The sequence below is a fragment of the Labeo rohita genome, chromosome 5 (assembly GCF_022985175.1).
Source record: "Labeo rohita strain BAU-BD-2019 chromosome 5, IGBB_LRoh.1.0, whole genome shotgun sequence".
NCBI classification, from domain to species: Eukaryota; Metazoa; Chordata; class Actinopteri; order Cypriniformes; family Cyprinidae; genus Labeo; species Labeo rohita.
The window spans coordinates 23,999,991-24,020,438 of record NC_066873.1 but is presented as its reverse complement, the minus strand read 5'-3'; the positions used below and the strand labels follow the sequence as shown (position 1 = coordinate 24,020,438).

Here is a 20,448-nt window from a genome sequence, read left to right as displayed (position 1 = left end):
AAATATATCATTAAAAATCTTACTGTTCAAAAACTTTTGACTGGTAGTGTACATGATTCAGACTTGATGGGTATTTTTTACTTTATGGCAATGCATGAATCTGGCAATGGAGATATGTACATTTTCATTTTTCACCCATATTATCCAGAAACAGAACTGATCCTGTACCACACATAATGAGTCATTTACACCCACTAGTAGACCTTTTTTTTTTTTCGTAAATAATTTCATGAATTAAATACATGTATCAAAACCAGTGTAATCTGTTTCATGATCAAAAGACTGCTATGAACCTGTTCATTCATTATTCATTCAGAAAGATAAACTTCATACTCTTTCATGAGGGTTTATGACTGAAGTATTCATGAGTTTAGAATTTTGTAATAATTTTACACATAACAGTTAGTAAAGAAATGAAAATTAAAATTATAAATCAGCTGATATCTGGTGTTTTGGACTATATATATATATATATATATATATGTATGTATGTATGTATGTGTATATATATATATATATATATATATATATATATATATATATATATATATATATATATATATATATATATATAGGATGATACAGCATTAGATGAGAGGATTTCTTTCATATGTAAGCAAAATGGACACTATAACCATAATATCCCTAAATAAATTGGAATCAAATAGAGAGTTTGTGAAACAGAATTTAATTAAACATCTGAGTGCTAGCGGTTTAAGATACAAACATAATGCATTTCAGACCTAGTTAATAACCCACAGTGAAAAGTGACCAGTGAGGGCATCGGCTTGGACTCGGACACAAAATACACAATAAAAAACACATTACATTGTGAGATGTTTTTAGAAATTAGGTGTTTGTGTGTGTGTGTGTCAGTACAGGTCAGCAACAGGTTAAAACGGTTTGTGGAGAGGGAAAGTTTCGAGAAAGAATTGCCCCTAATGTTTCAGAAAAACAAGAATAATGTAAATGAAGTGTAGTGTATTAATGTGAAACACACGCTTTCTTGTGTTGCGCTGTGTTTGTGTTGCGATTATGTGTGTGTGGTCAGTCTGATTAAAACGGTCGTTTTTCTCCAGCTGTCAGTGGAAAGAATGGAAAATGTCAAAATAAGTATGAGTGGAATAGATGCTACCGTTAGCTTAGACCACACACATACACAACTTCTTCAACACGCAATGTCATACAATTCAAACAGAAATAAATTAGGCCTCATACAGCGCGTACCCTTACTATAAATATTGTTTCAGAGCAACACATGTGTATGTGTGAGTCTACACACGTGTACATATGAGGGTGTGAGTGTATCTGTCCTCGGTGACAACTGACAAACACACGCACGTATTCATCATGCAGCAGCGTTTATCTCTTCACAATCTCTTGTTTTACAAGCATGAAGAAATGTACACACATGCGGACACACGTTCGAGCGAAGCAATTTTAGCTTGATGGAGCATTTGACCAATCAGGTTGTGGGTGGTCTAAAGAAAGACAATTCTCTCTCGCTCTCGCTATAACTTGTGTCCTCTTGTGTGTTTTGGCAACACTTTACAGTAAGGTTCAGTTTGATCTTATTCATGCATCTGGTACATAATCGTTCAAAAGTTTAAGGTTTTTAAAATGTTTTTGACAATATAAACAGCACTGTAAAAATCAACCGTAATATTGTGAAATATTATTACAATTCAAAATAGCTGTTCTATTTGAATACTTTTTTCAAGTGTAATTTATTCCTGTTAAGTAAAAGCTGAAATTTCAGCATCATTACTCCAGTCTTCAGTGTCACATGATTCTTCAGAAATCATTATAATATGCTGATTTGCTGCTCAAGAACATTTCATATTATCAATGTTGAATATTCTTAAAGGGTTACTCCACCCCAAAATGAAAATTTTGTCATTAATTGCTTACCCCCATGCCGTTCCAAACCCGTAAAAGATATTTTGGATGAAAACCGGGAGAATTTTGACTGTCCCATTGACTGCCAGGTAAATACCACTGTGAAAACTCAAAAAAGTAAGAAAGTCATTGTCAAAATAGTCCATATGCCATCAGTGGTTCAGTCTGAATTTTATGAAGCGGCGAAAATATTTTTTTATGCGACAAAAATAAAAATAACGACTTTATTCAACAATTCATCTCGTCTGTATCACCGTAGCGCCATTTTAGATCACCTGTACGCAAACAGCGTACACTATTCTCTGTCAGCTGCGTCATGCGGATACGTTGTCTCCGTTTATTTACGCTATGATTCGAACGAAAACAGAGTATCCGTGTCGGAGAACAACGTACACTGTTTGCGTACAGGGGATATTATCCAAATACTATCCAAAATGGCGCTACGGTGACGCGGAGGAGACGAATTGTTGAATAAAGTCGTTATTTTTGTTTTCTTTGCGTAGAAAAGTATTCTCGTAGCTTCGTAAAATTATGGTTGAACCACTGATGGCAGATGGACTATTTTGACGACGTCTTTCATATTTTTCTGGGTCTTGACAATGGTATTCACCTGGCACGCAATGGGACAAACCGCCCGGTTTTCATCCAAAACATCTTAAACTGTGTTCCGAAGACGAACAAAGCTTTTACGGGTTTGGAACGACACAGGGGTAAGTGATTAATGACAAGATTTTCATTTTGGGGTGGAGTAATACGTTAATTTTTTGTGGGAACCATATTATATAATGATATATAATATTATATAATGGATTATTAAACTGTCTTTACTGTAACACTTGATCAATGTAATGAATCCTTGGTTATTCATTATTTCGTTATGTCTTTCAAAAATATCTACTTAACAATGTTAAGTGTTGGTGATAATCAATGTAACTAATGTCAATAAACTACAGGGTTTTTTTTTTATAAAGTGTTACTAAGTAATTAATTAAGTAAATACTGTAGATCTCTTGTGATACTGCAGTAAGACAAAGTTTGTAATGACCTTTAAGAAAGAAAGCGGTTGGTGTACAGTTAAAAAAAAAAAGGTACAGTGTTTAGTGTGTGTGTTGTTTAGTGTGTGTAAAAGAGAGACAGATGAGATGTCTCACACTAGGGTCGAGTTACAAGGTCTAGACTGTGCAGAGCTGTTTCTCACAGACACACACACACATCTTGCTAAATGAGGACATAACCGTAGACCTCTATTGTTTATATTTAAAGCTAATTATAATTACTTCAGACTAACCCAAACCATACGTCTAAAAGAAAACCTTTTGCATGTTTAATATTAGAAACACATTATTTGCTTTATTTATAAACCCCTTTTACGTTTGATGGTGACTCAGATGTCCCCAAAGGCCGGTTTTGTCAGATTTGGCTAACTTCTAGGGCCCGTTTGGTCCCTAAAGTACATGTAATTAAACCTACATACTCGCTTTCTTTTGTTGCTTATCATAATTGTAAATGAGCAGATCAGTAAGCTTGGAGCTTTTCAGTGCTTTCTCTCTCTTACACACATGCAGACTCTGAGCCAGAACATCATGTCCAAAGGCTGGAACATCCTCTGGCAGGAAGACAGGCCTACAGTGTCTGATTTCAAACACACAGTGGATTAAAAAACAAAGTGTGACACAGCAAGGTGTTTACAGATCTAAAAGTGTCATCTTACCGGTTAAAACACACACGTAGTCGCGTTCACACTACCGTGTCAATGTTTTACGTGGATACATGAATTCACATGACATCCAATGTACTCTGGGGCTGAACTTTGTGATTTAGTGGCTTCTCTAATCACATAAATAACATAAGTTTTACCCAGACACAGCTGCATGACCCCGTTAACCCATGAGTCTGTGTGTGTGTGTGTGTGTGAGTTCAGACTCCTTTCCCTTCAACAATTCTACAATCAAAAAAGAAAAAAAAAGTAGGCTATGAAGATGACAATGGCAGTCTAGGTCTTGTAATGTGATTCTACTGTGAAGAATAGCAAGGTCATGTTCTCTGTCTTATTGACACAGACACAAATATGTGCTACTGCAGCTGACCCAGAGTTACTCCTCTCTCAACCTTTTCATTCACTGTGTATAAATATACATGGAAACTCCAGACCTAAAGTATCCTGACCTGATAGTTATCCCTGAATATAAGATGATAATGCTGTCTGTCTGTTTGTGTGTGTGTGCCCACCGTCTGCCTTAACATCATCTTATTGCAATCTCAAAGGGTCACATTTACAATAGGAGTGTTTTATAACACAAAGAATAAAGAACTGAAATAAAGTACAAGAGGAAATAAATGGAGAAGGGCAAAAGGAAAGGAAGGAAATAATGTAAGGAAAAAAGATGAAATGTATGAAAGAAAAAAAGGATGAAAAATGGAAGGAATGAAAAAAGAAATGGAAAAATTAAGGAAGGGAGAAAATGGACCTAAGGGAGAAAAAGAAGGAAAAAAGGAAAATGGAAGGAAGAAATGAAAAGAAAAAGAATGAATAAAGAAAGAAGAGAAAATGAAATGAAAGAATAGAAAAAGGGAAAAGAAAAATATATGTGTGTGTGTGTATATATATATATATATATATATACACACACACACACACACACACACACACACACACACACACACACACACACACACATATACATACATTATATATATATATACCTACATAGCCTAATAACCACAGCGCACTGGCAGATATAATAATTACGAATGTGTCGAGGAAAAACAGCAAGGAGACTGCATTAATGTATTAATCATTTATTGCTTTCTTTGTTTTCGACTTAAGAGATGAAGTCGGCAACACTGACTTGTCATCTCCGCAGTAGTGTGCCTGTATGCATATTTCATAAGGATTACATAATCTGAGAATATTTCTTCCTATTTGAATTGGTTCTTTTGAAAGTAGACATTTCACTCTCTACATATATATTTTTCATGTCTGTAAGGCAAGTATACACGGAATTTCAAAGTTGCTCAAGTTCAAGGAGGCGGAGACGGCAGAAAGTGCATCCTGATTGCTTTAATTATTTTACAAACGTGCAATGTTTTGTTGTTATTGTGAGTGCACACAAATAAACTTAAAGTCTTTACAGTTTCGAAAGATATATTACTCTTATCTTTATGACCAGAAATTCGTATTTTAAGAGCAAATGATCACACCGACACCTCCATCTGTCATGCAGTAAGCGCGCTTCAGCTTTCACACTCCACACAGACACTTCAATAGTGCTGATTTTACTGGGATAACATTACATTGAACGGCAAAGAAAAGTTGCTACTACCTACATATTTAAGATGATAAGCCATATTTGAGGTCGATGAATGATAGGTGAGCATTTGTATGTCTTGCCCAATGTACTGCATTACAACATATACCAGCCGTCTATGTGGTAAGGATCTGTCCGTCATGTACCGCGTGACTTTTTCTTTTGATTAAGCGTCTAAAAAATTTTGGTCAACTAAACCTCTTCTCGTTGACTAATGGTTAGTTGACTATTAGGTGGCAGCCCTAATTTATATATACGATTCCTATAGACGCAGTGCTCAGGAATGGTTTAATGCCGTCAAATACAAAAGTTGTCATCCCAACCTGCTACTGTAAACTGTTTTTTAAAGGGCAGTATTAACAGGATTAAAAACACAAAACTACTGGCAAGGGAAAATTACGTCAGTTAGAGGTTCTAAATTTCGGTTTCGTTTACTTTTCGATTAATCGTCCAGCCCTTCCAACCCAGTCTCACGCCAGTTTGTACATGTTTTATGAGGTCGCCAGTTCATATGAATTTGTACAACCTTGCTCATAGGAATTTGTATGTTTTGTGAAAAATCATATTTTTTTACGAGGTGGCAAATTCGTAAGAATTTGTACGAATGACGACCCCTAATCCCACCTCTAAACCTACCCCTCACAGAGAACGTACAAAATTGTACAAGTAAGCCTTTACGAATTCGTACGAATTAGCCACCTCGTAAAATACTTATAAAAATGGTTGTGAGATAGCATTTGTGTTTCAGGTATACCCTACGTTATGGGAACAGAATATCTCTACAAAGATGGCAATATCCAAAATCCTTGTCCTTGTGTGGACATTTTTGGTCCCCATGAAAAAACAAGCTTACAAGTCATACATAATAAAGTGTTCTGAACATCTAAAAATGCATGAAGTTTTTTGTGAGGGGTAGGTTTCTGTGTAGGTTTAGGGTAAGGGGAAAGAAAATACAGTTTGTACAGTATAAAAACCATCACGCCTATGGAATGTCCCCGTAAAACATGGAAACCCACCGTGTGTGTGTGTGTGTGTGTGTGTGTGTTTAAGGCTTGCAGCACTATTACCCTGTTTGTATGTGAGATAATGATAAGAAAGGCATTTCCTTTTTAAATAATTCATTAAGTTAATGTGATTTTATGTGTGTTTGTGTGCTGGATCATCCCTTTGGAATGTCTCACTGCTGTAAATCCACAGGGTTTCTTAACACACACACACACACACACACACACACACATTATGTTCATTACGTTCAGAGTTGTCTTTCAGCAGAGGTGTGTGGGTGCATGTGTAGTTTTGGTTTACATGGTGACATTTATTTTACAAAGAAATGGATTAGTTTTATTGATCATGTCTTGGCTCAAACTCAAGCTGGTGTTAAAATGTAAGATGCTTTGAAACAGCACCATGAATTAATTTTGTTCTTCTGCACTGTATTTAAAAAAACCTTATTCCTTCATCTTCACAGAGCAGATGGAGGGATGAACACACAAGAGGGCTGGAGAGAGTCATTCATCGTACCAAACGTTCAGGTAAGAAAAAAAAAACTCTTTTGTGTGTGTTGGTATTCATGAAATTTAGAGCTTATATTAAGACTGTGTGCGTGTGTGTGTGTGTGTGTGTGTGTGTGTGCCTGTGTATACGTGAGTATAAAGCCCGTGAGATTGCCAGCAATTTCTCTTTGATGTGGTTTAGAGTTCAGAACGAGATGCATTTCCTTCATTTGATCATGCTACCTCTCACTCTTTCTCTCCCCCTCATTCATTCCTTCCATCTTACTCATTACTGGGCTATGCTGTGTGCACCAGTAGTTTATACGTGAAATCCCTCTCCTTTTTCCATTCTAGTAGCTTCTAACAAACTGATATTGCTCCTCGCTCGCTCTTTCTCGTTGGCCGACTCTAGCTTTTGTTACCTACTCTTCTTTCCAAAGCCGTGATTGGCTCCAGTTGGCAGCCGTTTGATTGGCAGGTGGTTTTGGCTTTGATTATGGCTGTGCAGTCACTGGCTCTGATCAGGAGTTCTACTGTTTCAGCTTTTGCACCTGTGTGCGTCATGTGCCAAAACAAATACCGATACAACACAGATAATGTGCACACATACTACACATGCATGCCATCTCAAACGATGCTGAAGCAGATGTCAGGAGAGCGAGGCTACTGATGATGATACATGTACAGTAGATGATATAGTGCTGTTTAATGTTAACAAACGAGATGTACTTATTTAGAAGTTGTCTTTGACTCAGTAAAGAAATTATATAATATTATTCTTAAGGTTTTATAATTGCACATTGGTAGGATGACATAAAACGTTGTATTTTCACCCAAAAATTAAAATTACCCCATGATTTACTCACTCTAAAGTCATACAAAGTGTAAATGATTTTCTTCTTTCAGTCAAATATAATTGGAATTATATTAAAACATGTCCTGGCTCTTCCAAACTTTATAATGGCAGTGAATGGCTGTTGAGATTTTGAAGCAAAATAAAGTGCATCCATCCATCATAAACAGTACTCCACATGTCTCCAGCAGGTTAAAAAAAAGGCCTTCTGAAGCGAAGCGATGCATTTATATAAGAAAAATGTACATATTTAAAACTTTATAAACCATAAAATCTAGCCTACGCTAACTGTCGTACACGTGTTCACGAGAGGGTGGCGTTCCAGCAGATGGATGATGTAGGATGCAGGTGTAGCATAAGCTCTGGTGAGAATATGCTTGCCTTGTGTTTTGGCATATATCACAATCCTCTGAATTTTTTTTTTTTTTTTTTTTTTTACAAATCCTCGTTTTGTACTTCTAATTCATGACTCATTTTGTTTGTCACCACATTTGCCTACGTCATCCTCTAGAACGCCACTCTCTCGTGTACGCATGTTCAACAGTTAGAGGAAGCTACTACTTTTTTTATTACTTACTACTCAGCGTAAAAGAGATGGATTTTTGGAGATGGATCACCCCCATAAATTGTCATGAGCTGATTTTAGCACTAGACATTTGTGCTATATTATCTTGTGTTAATGTGACCGCATTCTTTTTCAAAATGCCTGTCTTAGCAAGTTATCAATTTAAACACAAATTTTAAACACAAATGGCAATTAACTTGGTATTGAGAGTAACAAACTTTACCCTTGTTGCAAGCTAAGCTTTTTAAGCTATGTAAGCACATTTACATATATAAAATTACAACCCCAATTCCAGAAAAGTTGGGACATTTCGTAAAATGCCATAAAATCAAGAATATGTTTATCTGTTCATTGTCTTTAACCATTGTTTAATTGACTAAGAAACGATGAAAAAAAATCCAATTTATTTTGTAAATATAAACAAATTTTGATTTTCATGGCTGCAACACACTCCAAAAAAAGTTGGGACAGAGGCATGTTTAACAATGTGCCACATCAACGTTCCTTTTAATTACAATGTTTAATTTTTTGGAAATTGAGGATGCAAGTACTTAAAGATTTGCAAGCAAAATTGTTGTCCAATCTGGCTTGATTAAAGTAAGTGTTTACAAAACCACGCTGTTGTAGCACATGCAGAATGAGAGAATGGTATTCTCTTGATGGACTTCCCATGAAAGATGTCATCTTGATGGCAGTACATGTGTCTGTACAATCTCAATACATGCCTCCATTTCAATGGAGGTACATATTCAAGTCACCAATGCCATTTGCTCTGCTGCACCACCATACCATGACAGTAGTTTGCGTTTTCATCTGTCGCTGATGAAAGTCTGGATGGATCTTTGGTCTTCGGTACTGAACTCAACGTCCATTTTTCCCAGAAACAAGCTGAAGCATGGACTCATCTGACCACAGCACACATTTCCATCATCTCTTTGACTATCTGAGAGCCCAGAGAACCCCATGGTGTCACTGCATAGAAATAATGTATAGCTTTCTGCTAGAGTAACAGAAATTCATTGCATTTATTGATGCAGCTGCAGAAAGTGTTAAGTGACAGCAGTTTTCCGAAGTACTCCTGAACTCATGTGGCTATATTTAACACTGCTGCATGACGGTTTCTCATGCAACGCCATCTGAGTGCTCAAAGGTCATGCACATTCACCTGAGGTGTCTTGCCTTGCCCTACACCGACTGACCTTTCACAGTATTATGTGTGGTAGTTGGTGAAAGTGGTGAAATTTGGCTATATTTACAAATTAAAATCAAAAGTTGGCCACGAAAACCCTGGAAATTTTTTTTCGTTGTACTTCAGTCAATTAAATAAAGGTTAAAGAGAATGAACAGATATCAGTATTCTTCATTTTATGGCATTTAACGAAATGTCCCAACTTTTCTAGAATTGGGGTTGTATTTAATTAGTAAACGAGACCCATTTATTCTCCGATTATCGTCTTGTGCGCTACGTACACATTCACTTACACACACTAGTAGAGTGGCACGCTCAGGTGTGTTGCAGATGGACTCTGATGGAAACAGTGCCTGTAATATGCAGAGCTGTAAATCTCTGTATATTTGACAGCAGTGTATAGATGTTAATAAATCCCTAACATACTGTTATGTAGACATATAGGATATTGCATACAGCTCAGTGTGTGTTTGAAACTATAGACCTCACTCATCGCCATGAGCTCATTTTGAACAGCGTCCACACACATAACTCAAATTGTAGTTGATTTTTATGGCTTAGTTGTAATTCTGTTAAACTAAATTTCCATGAAATGTTGACAACAGATTTTAATTGATTAGATTTGAGTATAAAATCCAAGCATCAGATTGTGTTAGGTGACTCCATATAGCGTCAAACTGCCTGTGTGCATCTGTGGGTACATGCATGATTCAATAAGGAAGCCATTTTTAATCCATTCCTGTGATCAAAAGTAATACTGCCTTCTACCCAATTCTCAGATTCATGGGTCAAAGCACTTGCACATGGACATAAGCAAACTCGCTCACTTTGTGGCCTCATAAACATGCACTTTGTGAACGTACAGCTGGTGTTCGGTGTGTTTGTGTGCGCAGCTGCATGTTTGGTGTGAAATATGGTTCCAATATTGTCTGTCTTTGATGCTAATTTGTTCCATTCATTAAAGACTTTAACACTCTTTCTTTTTTCTCCCATTTAAAACAAACACAGACATACCCAATGTCAAGTAACCCTCCCTCAGAATTCTTTTGACGTACATGCATGTACACAGACGTGCAGACCAATCTTTATATTTATATTTTATTTATATTTCAACATTTAAACGCACTTGTGCTTATCATGTGATTGAGTTGCTTTTTAAAATATCTCAGTTGCATCTTCAGTCATGTGTATAAGTGGAGTCAAACTACAATAGAAATACCTTTTTCCTGATGCTTCTCTCCTGATGTAATTGCTCTGAGGCTCACCGTCAGCATCAGAGGGAGTTCATTCACTGGTCTGACAATTTCACAGAACCTGTGATTAATAAAACTATAATATTTTCATTATGTTTCGCAATTATTTTGTAAATCAGGTGAGTGGATTGGCAAAAGCTGCTTGGACAGTTTGCAAAGATTTGTTTAAATAAATAAAACAAACATTAGATGTGGTAATCTGGTAAACATTTTCTGATTAGGAGATTTCTTGGAATAGAAGTAAAGACTATGTAGATAATAAAGGTTTTAAAAAACAAACCAAGGCTTTGTGAAGTGGTCTGGATGAGTTGCGCATACTGAGAGCAGAATTCACTGAAAATGTCGCATTGAAAAGTCTTGAAAAGCCGCAACTTAAATACACTTAAGTAATAAAATAATATGATTTAAATATTAAACATTTGATGTGTGAAGCCCCCCGACAGTTTCAGAAAAAATACTTTTTTATGGGCCATTGTGTCAGTCCTGTGTTGTTAGTGCAGGAACACAAAGTCAGTTTCTACTTCAAAAATCACTTGAAAATGTACACACACGTTTATTTTTAAATAAATTGTATACTTTAACCAAATTAATTCTTTAACCATTTCATCCATCTGTTTTCTATGGCCACTGTGTTCATTTAAAGTGGGTTGCGGGTGGTATTTGAAAAAAACGCAGGGTTTGCGCTGAAATAAACAACTATTTGGTTAGTTCATCCCTGATTGTTGTATAAAAAAAAAAGGGGACATCTGCAGGGAGGTACTGAAGGCAGGTCAAGTTCTTTGCATGCTTATTATGTGTGTCATGTTTGGTTATTGTTGCGCTTGCTTGATTTTATGTATGTGCATGTTGCCCTCTTCCCCCTCTTCTGTTGTTTTTCATATAATGAGAAAAAAAGGAAGATTAAAGGAGAAGATTAAAGGCAGCAAGTTGTTTCTCTTCACTTTTGATATTCTGTGTTTTGAGAAAAAGAGATATCGCGTGCGAAGCCCACCAGACAACACAGTGAAAGCAGCAGTCATTTACAAATGAGTTGAAGTAGTTTTATTGCGAAAAAAAAGACCTCCGAATGCTAGCCAACACAAACACAAGAGTGACCTCAGGCCTTAGGAACACAGATCTGTCTCCTGAGAGTCAGTGTGTGTGTGTGTGTTTAGGCTAGACTTTAAACTATAAAACAGTGGATTTTGTCAGACTTGTTTATTATGGATGTGCTAGATTTATTACACGTTCACATACACGTACATACACATCGTTTGACTCTTTTGTCTACATTTGTTGCTTTAGTATTACAGTTTGTCGTACGGTGAGGTGTGTGTGTTATTTGTAGACACCAGCAGAAGCAATTGTCCTTCAAATTACATTTTGTTTGTTTTTCTGTGGTCATGCGAGTGTCATTATCGGTTAGGCTGCTTTGAAACAAATAAACAAGTCTGATTTGAATAAATCAATTTCTTTTCTAGAGGAAAAAAGCAGGAACACTTGTAAAATGTAAAATGATACATTTCTAACTGATTATATTTTTCTGCTTCTTATCCCTCTTCTAGATACAAATGGAAAAAAGAAAGGAGAGCGGAAAAAGGGTAATTATAAAATTTTCACACTGTTGTTTAAAAAAAAGTGTCACTTCTGAGGGGGGTTTGTTTTGTTCCTCATCAGTTGTTTTTAGTGTTTCAATGTTTTAGGTCATGTCAGACTGACATTGCTTTTCTCTCTGTTTGTGTTTTTTTGTTTTTTTTTTTTTCTTCAGGCAAGAAAGGACCCCCTGGCGCTCCTGGACCTCCAGGCCCACCTGGTCCGCAAGGTCCACCTGGAATACCAGGGATCCCGGGAATCCCGGGCAGTAATGCGATGGGTCCCTCTGGCCCACCTGGACCTCCTGGTCCCGCAGGGCCACCTGGGCCACAAGGTCCACCTGGACCACAGGGACCTTCAGGTTAATACAGACACTTGCCTCTACACAGCAAGCTGTTCTTTACTTCTGCAATAAACTCTTCCCTTCAGCAAACTGTCACTCACATGAGATTGCAGCAATAACAAATGGTCAAAGTGATCCAATCAATTCCCAGTGGACAAAATCAGATCCCATCCTATCCAGATAAGCTGCTTTACTCTGATATATTTCATGATCTGCCTTATTTTTCAGTGCGAAAGTGAGCTGTTTTCTGTGATGTGCGAACGTTATGGTTCTTTAGCTGCGGTGGTAAAACTACAAACCAGTGTATTCATAATTAAGATAATACATTAAAATAATATGGTAAGACACAGCTGTTTGCAATATCCAGCAGCAAAACAAGCTGTTTGTACAGCTAAAATAGCCGGAAGTAAATGACACTGGAAGCCAAACACATTAAATTTACAAATGGCTGCGCCCACTCTTACAGGAAAAGTAAAGTGGATAGGGAAGAAAAAAAATTAGATTTTCATATGATCCCATTGTTAAAGGCCTACCCACATCAACAGCGATGCAACATAACACAATTACAAAATTGACTGGGATGTTGCTTCATTGCTGTGCATGTTTTTGCAAGGAATTCGTTGTTTAAATTGAAAGGTTTGTTGCTGTAAACGTGTGGCAAACATTAACTACTGATCTTAAGCAGCTAATTTCTTTCCCTCTGTGTGTCAACAGGTGGCGCTGAAAAAGCCAAACACAGAGAGACACAGGTATGTACCATCTCCTGATCTCCACCACCACACTGCTTATCTCTCTATGTTATATTCTTTCAGTGATTTGTAGATCAGACACCGTTTGAACATGCTAATGAGTCTGTGCATCAAGAGTATATAGAAAATGTGTCTTCTGGATTTGTTTGTTTCTGTAGCCAGCTGTGGTGCATCTGCAAGGTCAGGAAACGACTATCCAGGTGAAAGAAGGTAAGAGTTAAATAATGATCCCCCACATACTCAAAAATATATACATATGCTTCATAATGCTTATTGATATTTCGAGTTGGAATGACTTTAAAGAGAGAGTTCACAAAATGAAAATTCTGTCATCAATTACTCACCCTCATGTCGTTCCAAACTCGCAAGAACTTCGTTCATCTTTGGAACACAAAGATATTTTTGATGAAATCCGAGAGCTTTCTGACCCTACATAAACAGCAGCGCAACTTCCACGTTTAAGGCCCAGAAAGGTAGTAAGGACGTCATTAAAATAGTCTGTGACATCAGTGATTCAACCATAATTTTATGAAGCTATGGGAATACTTTTTGAAAAGAAAGAAAACAAAAATAATGAGTTTATTCAACGATTTCTTTGTTGAACAAAATTACTGTTGAACCACTGATGTCACATGGACTATTTTAACGATGTTCTTACTACCTTTTCGTGCCTTGAGCATGGTAGTTGTGTTGCTGTCTATGAAGGGTCAGAAAGCTCTGGATTTCATCAAAAATATCTTAACGAAGATGAACGAAGGTCTTACGGGTTTGGAACGACATGAGGGTGAGTAATTAATGACAGAATTATCATTTTTGGGTGAACTATCCCTTTAATTTGTTAAGGTTGTATAAAGGGCTCAAATATAAGGATGGCCAACTGGCTACTGTAAACGTTCTTTGTAAAGAAAAAAAAATAATAATAATAATTAAAAATAAAAAGTAACATTTGATGAAGAAAAAATACATCACTGTTCAAAAATTTGGAGTCAGTAAGAAATTAAGACTTTGATTTAACAAGGACACATTACATTGATTGAAAGTATAAAGACATTTTAATGTTACAAAATATTTTTCTTTCAAATAAATGCTGTTATTTTGAAATTTCTGTTCACATAATTCTGAAAAAACAATATATAACGAATATAAATATTACGCAGCAGAAATATTTTCACTGTTCATAAAAAATGTTTCTTTTAATCAGCATATTAGAATGATTTCTGAAGCATCATGTGACACTGACGGCTGGAGTAATGGTAATTTAAAATTAAATTAAAAACATTTTAAATTGTAGTAATATTTCCAGTTGTTATTAATTTTAATGTGGGTGTAATGTCATTTTTTAAAGGCACAATATGTAAGTTTTCACCACTAGAGGGCGCATATTCAAAACAAACAAGAAAGTGTGGAATCATGGGAGTTGTTGTCTTCATACTCACAGCCGATGTAATCCAACCATACTCGGGCAGAAATCATGTTCATTGATGAGCTAATGTATGAAAGACTTATTAAGGTCACTGTAGTATGAAGCAGGGTGGGGTTGAAAGTTGTAGAAGCGAAACGAGGCCGCTGGAGCGATTCCTAATGAGAGACGAGCACGATACACGGCTAGAAACCAGTGGAGCTTTTATTATGTCACAGTCAACCGCTTCCGCTTCTTCCGGTCATGTGGATACAAGAAAAAGCAACTCTGTTTTATCATATTAGATACATTTGTGTGTGTTGAAGTGTTGTTATAAGGCTACTTTGTGTGTTCATCACCTGTCTAATAAAATGCATAACATTTTAAAGCGTCTTTGGGGTTTCCATGTTTTCTACCAAATAAAATCAGAGGGTGTATGACATCATTGGCAGGTGACACAATGAGGCGGTCCGTTACACTAGTTAAAATTGCTTATTTTTCTGGATTCAAACATTCTTAGAAACATTCGGGATAATGTAAGTAGACAAAATATATAACACTGCTCTAGTGGTTTTTGGATATTTTAATAAAAACATCTTACATATTGTGCCTTTAAATGATCAATGAGAAATGTTTAATTGATTGGTGTTAGGGTCAGTGAAAATGTTGACAAAGCAAGTAGAAATCTCAGAAAAACCTCCTTATAGTTGAGCCCTGCTGTGTGTGTGTCTTAACTATGTATCACTACTGTCATAACAGATGATTGAGTATTTACTGGTGTCTGTTTGTGAGATTTGTCAGAAGGTGTGTTGAAAAATTGGAGAATGATCTCAATCCATCAGAGAGTGTTTAAAATGCACTCGCGCTCTGGAGAGCTGGAAGTCCTTCTTGACGGAACATACTTTATATATAGTCAGGTAGAAGTGAGTACAGTCCCTGGACTAACTCTACTCCTTATACACAAACATACAGTATACATTTCATACAAATACAATAAAACATATTTTAACAATGTTATCATGATCAGAAATCCCAATTTGCTTTCTGTGTGTGTCTGTGCGTTCAACAGGTATATTACCTGAACTTCACGGACATAGCGAGTTACGAGGTGATGGTTGATAAGACTCCATTCTTGCGCTGCACACGAAGCATCGAGACCGGCCAGCGCAAGTTCAACACCTGCTACACCGCGGGCGTGTGTTTGTTGCGAGCCCGCCAGAGGATCTCCATCCGCATGGTGTACGAGGACACCTCCATCTCAATGAGCAACCACACCACCTTCCTCGGCAGCATCCGTCTAGGGGACGCCCCGGCTGCTGGACACACCTGAGCATACAGGTCGACCCCATCAGACACACAGATCACGCTGATGAGCTCACAGACCACGCCCACTGAACTCAACTGAGCCAGTACGTCTCATTAGCACCGCCCCAAGGACACAGAGCCAGCAATTTACGAACGAACTGGCTCATCTACATATCCGCCGAGCGTCAGGCAAATGTGACTATGTTGCACTGACATAAAGATCCAATTCACTCTGAGCACTGAAACAGCCTCCATCATTCCTCAAACATTAGCCATATCACACAAATTTAATCAACAGACTGGCTTCCTGGTGAATAACCAGCATGCATTGTGTTTCAGCCATTCTAGCAGTTCTGGTTTGTGCGACTGGATGAGCTCGGCGCCCTTACAGCTGCTGTGTGTATGTGGTATCTGGCACATGTGGCACAGGGAGGAAGTGCACCTGCATTGATTGCAGTGACTGGAACTGCAAAAGGAGTGAGATGCTCTATTCATTCAATTCACCGGTAGCAACCTGCTCATAACAGACACTCACTACAATAGATTCAACACCACATAAATAGTGAACCTGTGTACTATTCTATTAAGCACTGATAATGGCAATGTATAAAACAGAATATCTATGTTCAGTTATCTCTAATGCAGTCAAGATACCCTAATATGAAGTCACGAAATTTACAGTTTTATGGTTCTTTGCTCTTTACCTGTCATTACCTGTGGGGGAAACGTAGTGTATGCACATGCCAGTAGTTCAGGCACTGAAATTGATGTTACTCCATGGTTTTTAGTGCCCTCTTCAACATCATTCTAAAAATGCAATACAATACCATATGTCTCCTGTAGGGGACAGTAGTGCTTCTCTATAGCAAATGTAGCACTGACAAATTTGGCTGTGTTTGGAATAGAATACTGTTGTACTACTGTTACTTTTGCTACAGTATATAGTATGCATGCTGTATACTAGTATATTACTAATACTATACTACACTACCGTTTAGAAGTTTGGGTCAGTTTTAAAGGAATAGTTCTCCCAAAAATAAAAATTCTGTAAATAATTACTCACCCTCAGTGTTGGGGGTAACGCACTACAAGTAACACGAGTTACGTAATATTATTACTTTTTCCAAGTAGCTTGTAAAGTAACGCATTACTTTTTCAAATAAGTAACGCCAGTTTCTTTTCCCCCCATTTATTGATTAAAAGCTCTCCTATCCCCATGTTGAGAGAAATTGGCAGTAAGATGTTAGTTCTAGACTAAATGTGAACATGCATTAATTCATGTCACTCACAAAGAACAGATTCAGTATTCCTCAAAATGAATAAAAACAGTGAAATTCAACTCTGAATATGATGCAAACCTGCAATAATTAAATATGTTAAATAATACAAATACCCTTTAAGCATTTAATACCATTTTACTAACCAAATGTCTCTGCTGCCAACCTTCGATGATGCAATTCAACCATATTAATAAGCAAAAATTACTTTAGATAAACTAACATTTGTTTTCCTTTTTTTTTTTTTTCTTGCTGAAGTGTTGATTTTTTTTTTTTTTTTTTCTTCTGCAGTCTACTGTACAGACGTAAATTCACTTTTCTCAAAGCCTGAAGGTTTTGGTGTGAAAAGGCTTTTACATTTACCAAATATAGAACTTTTAATATTAAAAGCAAACAAGCAAGATTTAAAAAGTAACGCATTACTTTCCATAAAAAGTAATGTAATTAGTTACTTTTTTAGGGAGTAACTCAGTATTGTAATGCATTACATTTAAAAGTAACTTTCCCCAACACTGCTCACCCTCATGTTGTTCCAAACCTAAGACTTGGGTTCATCTTCGTAACACAAATAAAGATATTTTTGATTAAATCTGAGAGCTTTCTGACCCTTCATAGACAGCAATGCAACTACCATGTTCAAGGCACAGAAAGGTAGTAAGGACTGAAACAGTCCATGTGACATCAGTGGTTCAAAGTTAATTTGATGAAGCTACAAGAATACTTTTTGTGCACAAAGAAAACAAAAATAACCACTTCATTCAACCATTTCTTCTCTTCTGTGTCAGTCTTTGTCCCTCGTTCACGAGAGTAACACAACACATCTCTTAGCTTCATAACATTAAGGTTGCACTGATGTCAGATTGACTATTTTAACAATGTCCTTATACTAACTTTCTGGGCCTTGAATGTGTCAGTTGTGTTGTTGTCTATGCAGGGTCCAAAAGCTCTTGGATTTCATCAAAAATATCTTAATTTGTGTTCTGAAGATGTACAAAGGATTTTTGGGTTTGGAACGACATGAGAGTGAGTAATTAATGACAGAATTTTTATTATTGGGTGAACTATCTCTTTGATCAAAAGTGACAGCAAATACATTTATAATGTTACAACAGATTTCTATTTCAAAAGAATAATATTCTTTTGAACTTCCTGTTATTCATCAAAGAATCCTTTGTATAACCGTTTCCACAAAAATATTAAGCAGCTGTTTTGATAATACACTGATAAGAAATGTTTTTGGGCCCAACTGATTGACACAATTAAAGGAACATGTGACACAGAGTTTAGCTTTGAATAAAATCACATTTTTAAAATATTATAGTTATTAATAATTATTATTATTTTCAAATTTAATAATAATTCAAAATATTAGTTTTGTAATGTTTTTTTTTTTTTTTTTTTTTACTTCCAGAACAAAAAATTACGGATTTGCTCACCCCTTTGTCATCTAAGATGTTCATGCGTTTTTTTTCTTCATTCGTAAAGAAATTGTTTTTTGAGGAAAAACATTTCAGGATTTCTCTCCATATAGTGGACTTTGGTGCCCGTGAGCTCAAACTTCCAAAATGCAGTTTAAATGCAGCTTCAAAGGGCTCTAAATGATCACAGCCGAGGAGGAAGGGTCTTATCTAGCGAAAAGATCGGTTATTTTCTAAAAAATGTACAATTTATGTACATTTTAACCTCAAATGCTAATTTTGTCTAGTGTGTGCGTAGTCTGTGTAATCTGGGTCAATACAGTTAGAGTATGTCGAAAAACTCCCATTTTATTTTCTCCTCAACTTTAAAATCATCCTACATTGCTGCAGAAGTACCCACCCAGTGTTTACAAAGTGAACATGCAAAGAAGGTCAATCGTCCTTTACAAAAAAAAGCTAAAACTCATGGGCCACGCTGAAGTCCTCTATGTGGAGAACATTCCTGAAATGTGTACCTCAAGAAAAAATTTCCTTACGACTGAAGAAAGAAAGACATGAACATCTTGGATGACAAGAGGGGAGTAAATTATCTGTAAATTTTTGTTCTGGAAGTGAATTTCTCATTGAAGTTCAGAAGAGACGTCTCTCAACCCCAAACCTTTAAACAGTAGCGTATGTACTGAATACTGCATCCCACAAAGCCAAATCCCACAGATATCCTCATTTTTATGGACAGTTTTACACAAAACCTGATTTTAAAAGATCATATAAAACATAAAAGCATATAGACACATAAAACAGTAGGCGGTGTTCAGTATATACTGCACAGTATACAGTAAGTTAGTATTCCATTCCAAACATTTGAGCCTGTCTTTCACTCAAACACATACTGATATAAATAATAGCGTCATGAATCAGCCCTTGAGATTTCTCCAGCGCCTGACTGACAGCTCAGGATTGCGGATCTGAATGGGTTGTAGAGAAAACTGAATTATGCGAGTGTAGTTCAGTTAATAGGAATCAGATCCCAGATCCTCACAGTGAGAACAAACTGCTTTATTGTGTGTTCAAAGGTCTTGGAATAAAAAGAACCATGGGAATTATCTGGAACCTTCTGAAGAGAGCTGGTAATCTGCCCTCAGGTTTCCTCTGCATGTTCTCTCTGTCTCCACATGGAAATGTAAAAAAAAAAAAAGAAAGAAAAAAAGGAGAGTCTAAATGTGGTTGTGTTCTGACAGATTTATTGTTTTTATCTCTTTTTCTTCCCTTAAACATCACATCCGACCGACAGCTTGTTTTAGTTTTTGTTTCTGGTGTTTGTGTGCGTTTTAGATAAGAGTGTCTTTGTAGGTAAGTGATTTGTATACTGTATGTAGTCCTGTTTTACTGAAGATAATGTATATTTGTAAACTATACAGGGACTGTATATATGTACATAAGATATTTTGCTCTTTTGTAAAGTTTTTAATGTCCTATTAAATTTTGTTTTTAAAGTGTGCTTCAGTTTCAAGTGTTTTTAGAGAAGCGTGAACTCCAGTTGGGCCAGTTGGTGTGCACTGCCACCTAGTGTTCAATAAAAAAAAAACCCTCAGACATATAATTCAATATGATTATCAATACATGCTTGTACTCAAATATAGAGATGTTTGTGACCTGATTTAATCAGAACTTAAAACTATGACTGTTTTTGTGCACGTGTGGCTGATGTTGATTCAAGCTCTCGGTGGAGAAACCAAATCAGTTCGCTAAACTTCAGCTTCATTCCTGTTCCACACAGTCTAGAACAGAAATGTCCTTTCTGCCTGTGTGTATTCAGCGTTAAGTG

At 36.5% G+C, this 20,448-nt stretch overlaps 1 protein-coding gene across 4 annotated transcripts in view; it reads left to right on the top strand.

Annotated features, from left to right (window-relative positions):
* Positions 1-19,836, top strand: part of eda (ectodysplasin A) — a 41,655-nt gene extending 21,819 nt beyond the window's left edge. Inside the window, exons 2-9 of one of the 4 annotated variants that reach the window (XR_007827749.1) lie at positions 6,676-6,739; positions 12,105-12,140; positions 12,308-12,493; positions 13,190-13,224; positions 13,383-13,434; positions 15,416-15,546; positions 15,693-16,123; positions 16,268-19,836. Coding sequence is in view for 3 of the 4 variants with exons in the window: in XM_051109509.1 (XP_050965466.1) it covers positions 6,676-6,739; positions 12,105-12,140; positions 12,308-12,493; positions 13,190-13,224; positions 13,383-13,434; positions 15,416-15,546; positions 15,693-15,953 (765 nt within the window). In the remaining variant the exon portion in view is untranslated. Of the gene's footprint in view, positions 1-6,675; positions 6,740-12,104; positions 12,141-12,307; positions 12,494-13,189; positions 13,225-13,382; positions 13,435-15,415; positions 15,547-15,692 lie in introns of all 4 variants that reach the window. The other 3 variants (XM_051109511.1, XM_051109510.1, XM_051109509.1) reach the window with 3 other exon arrangements.
* Positions 19,837-20,448: the final 612 nt, after the last annotated feature.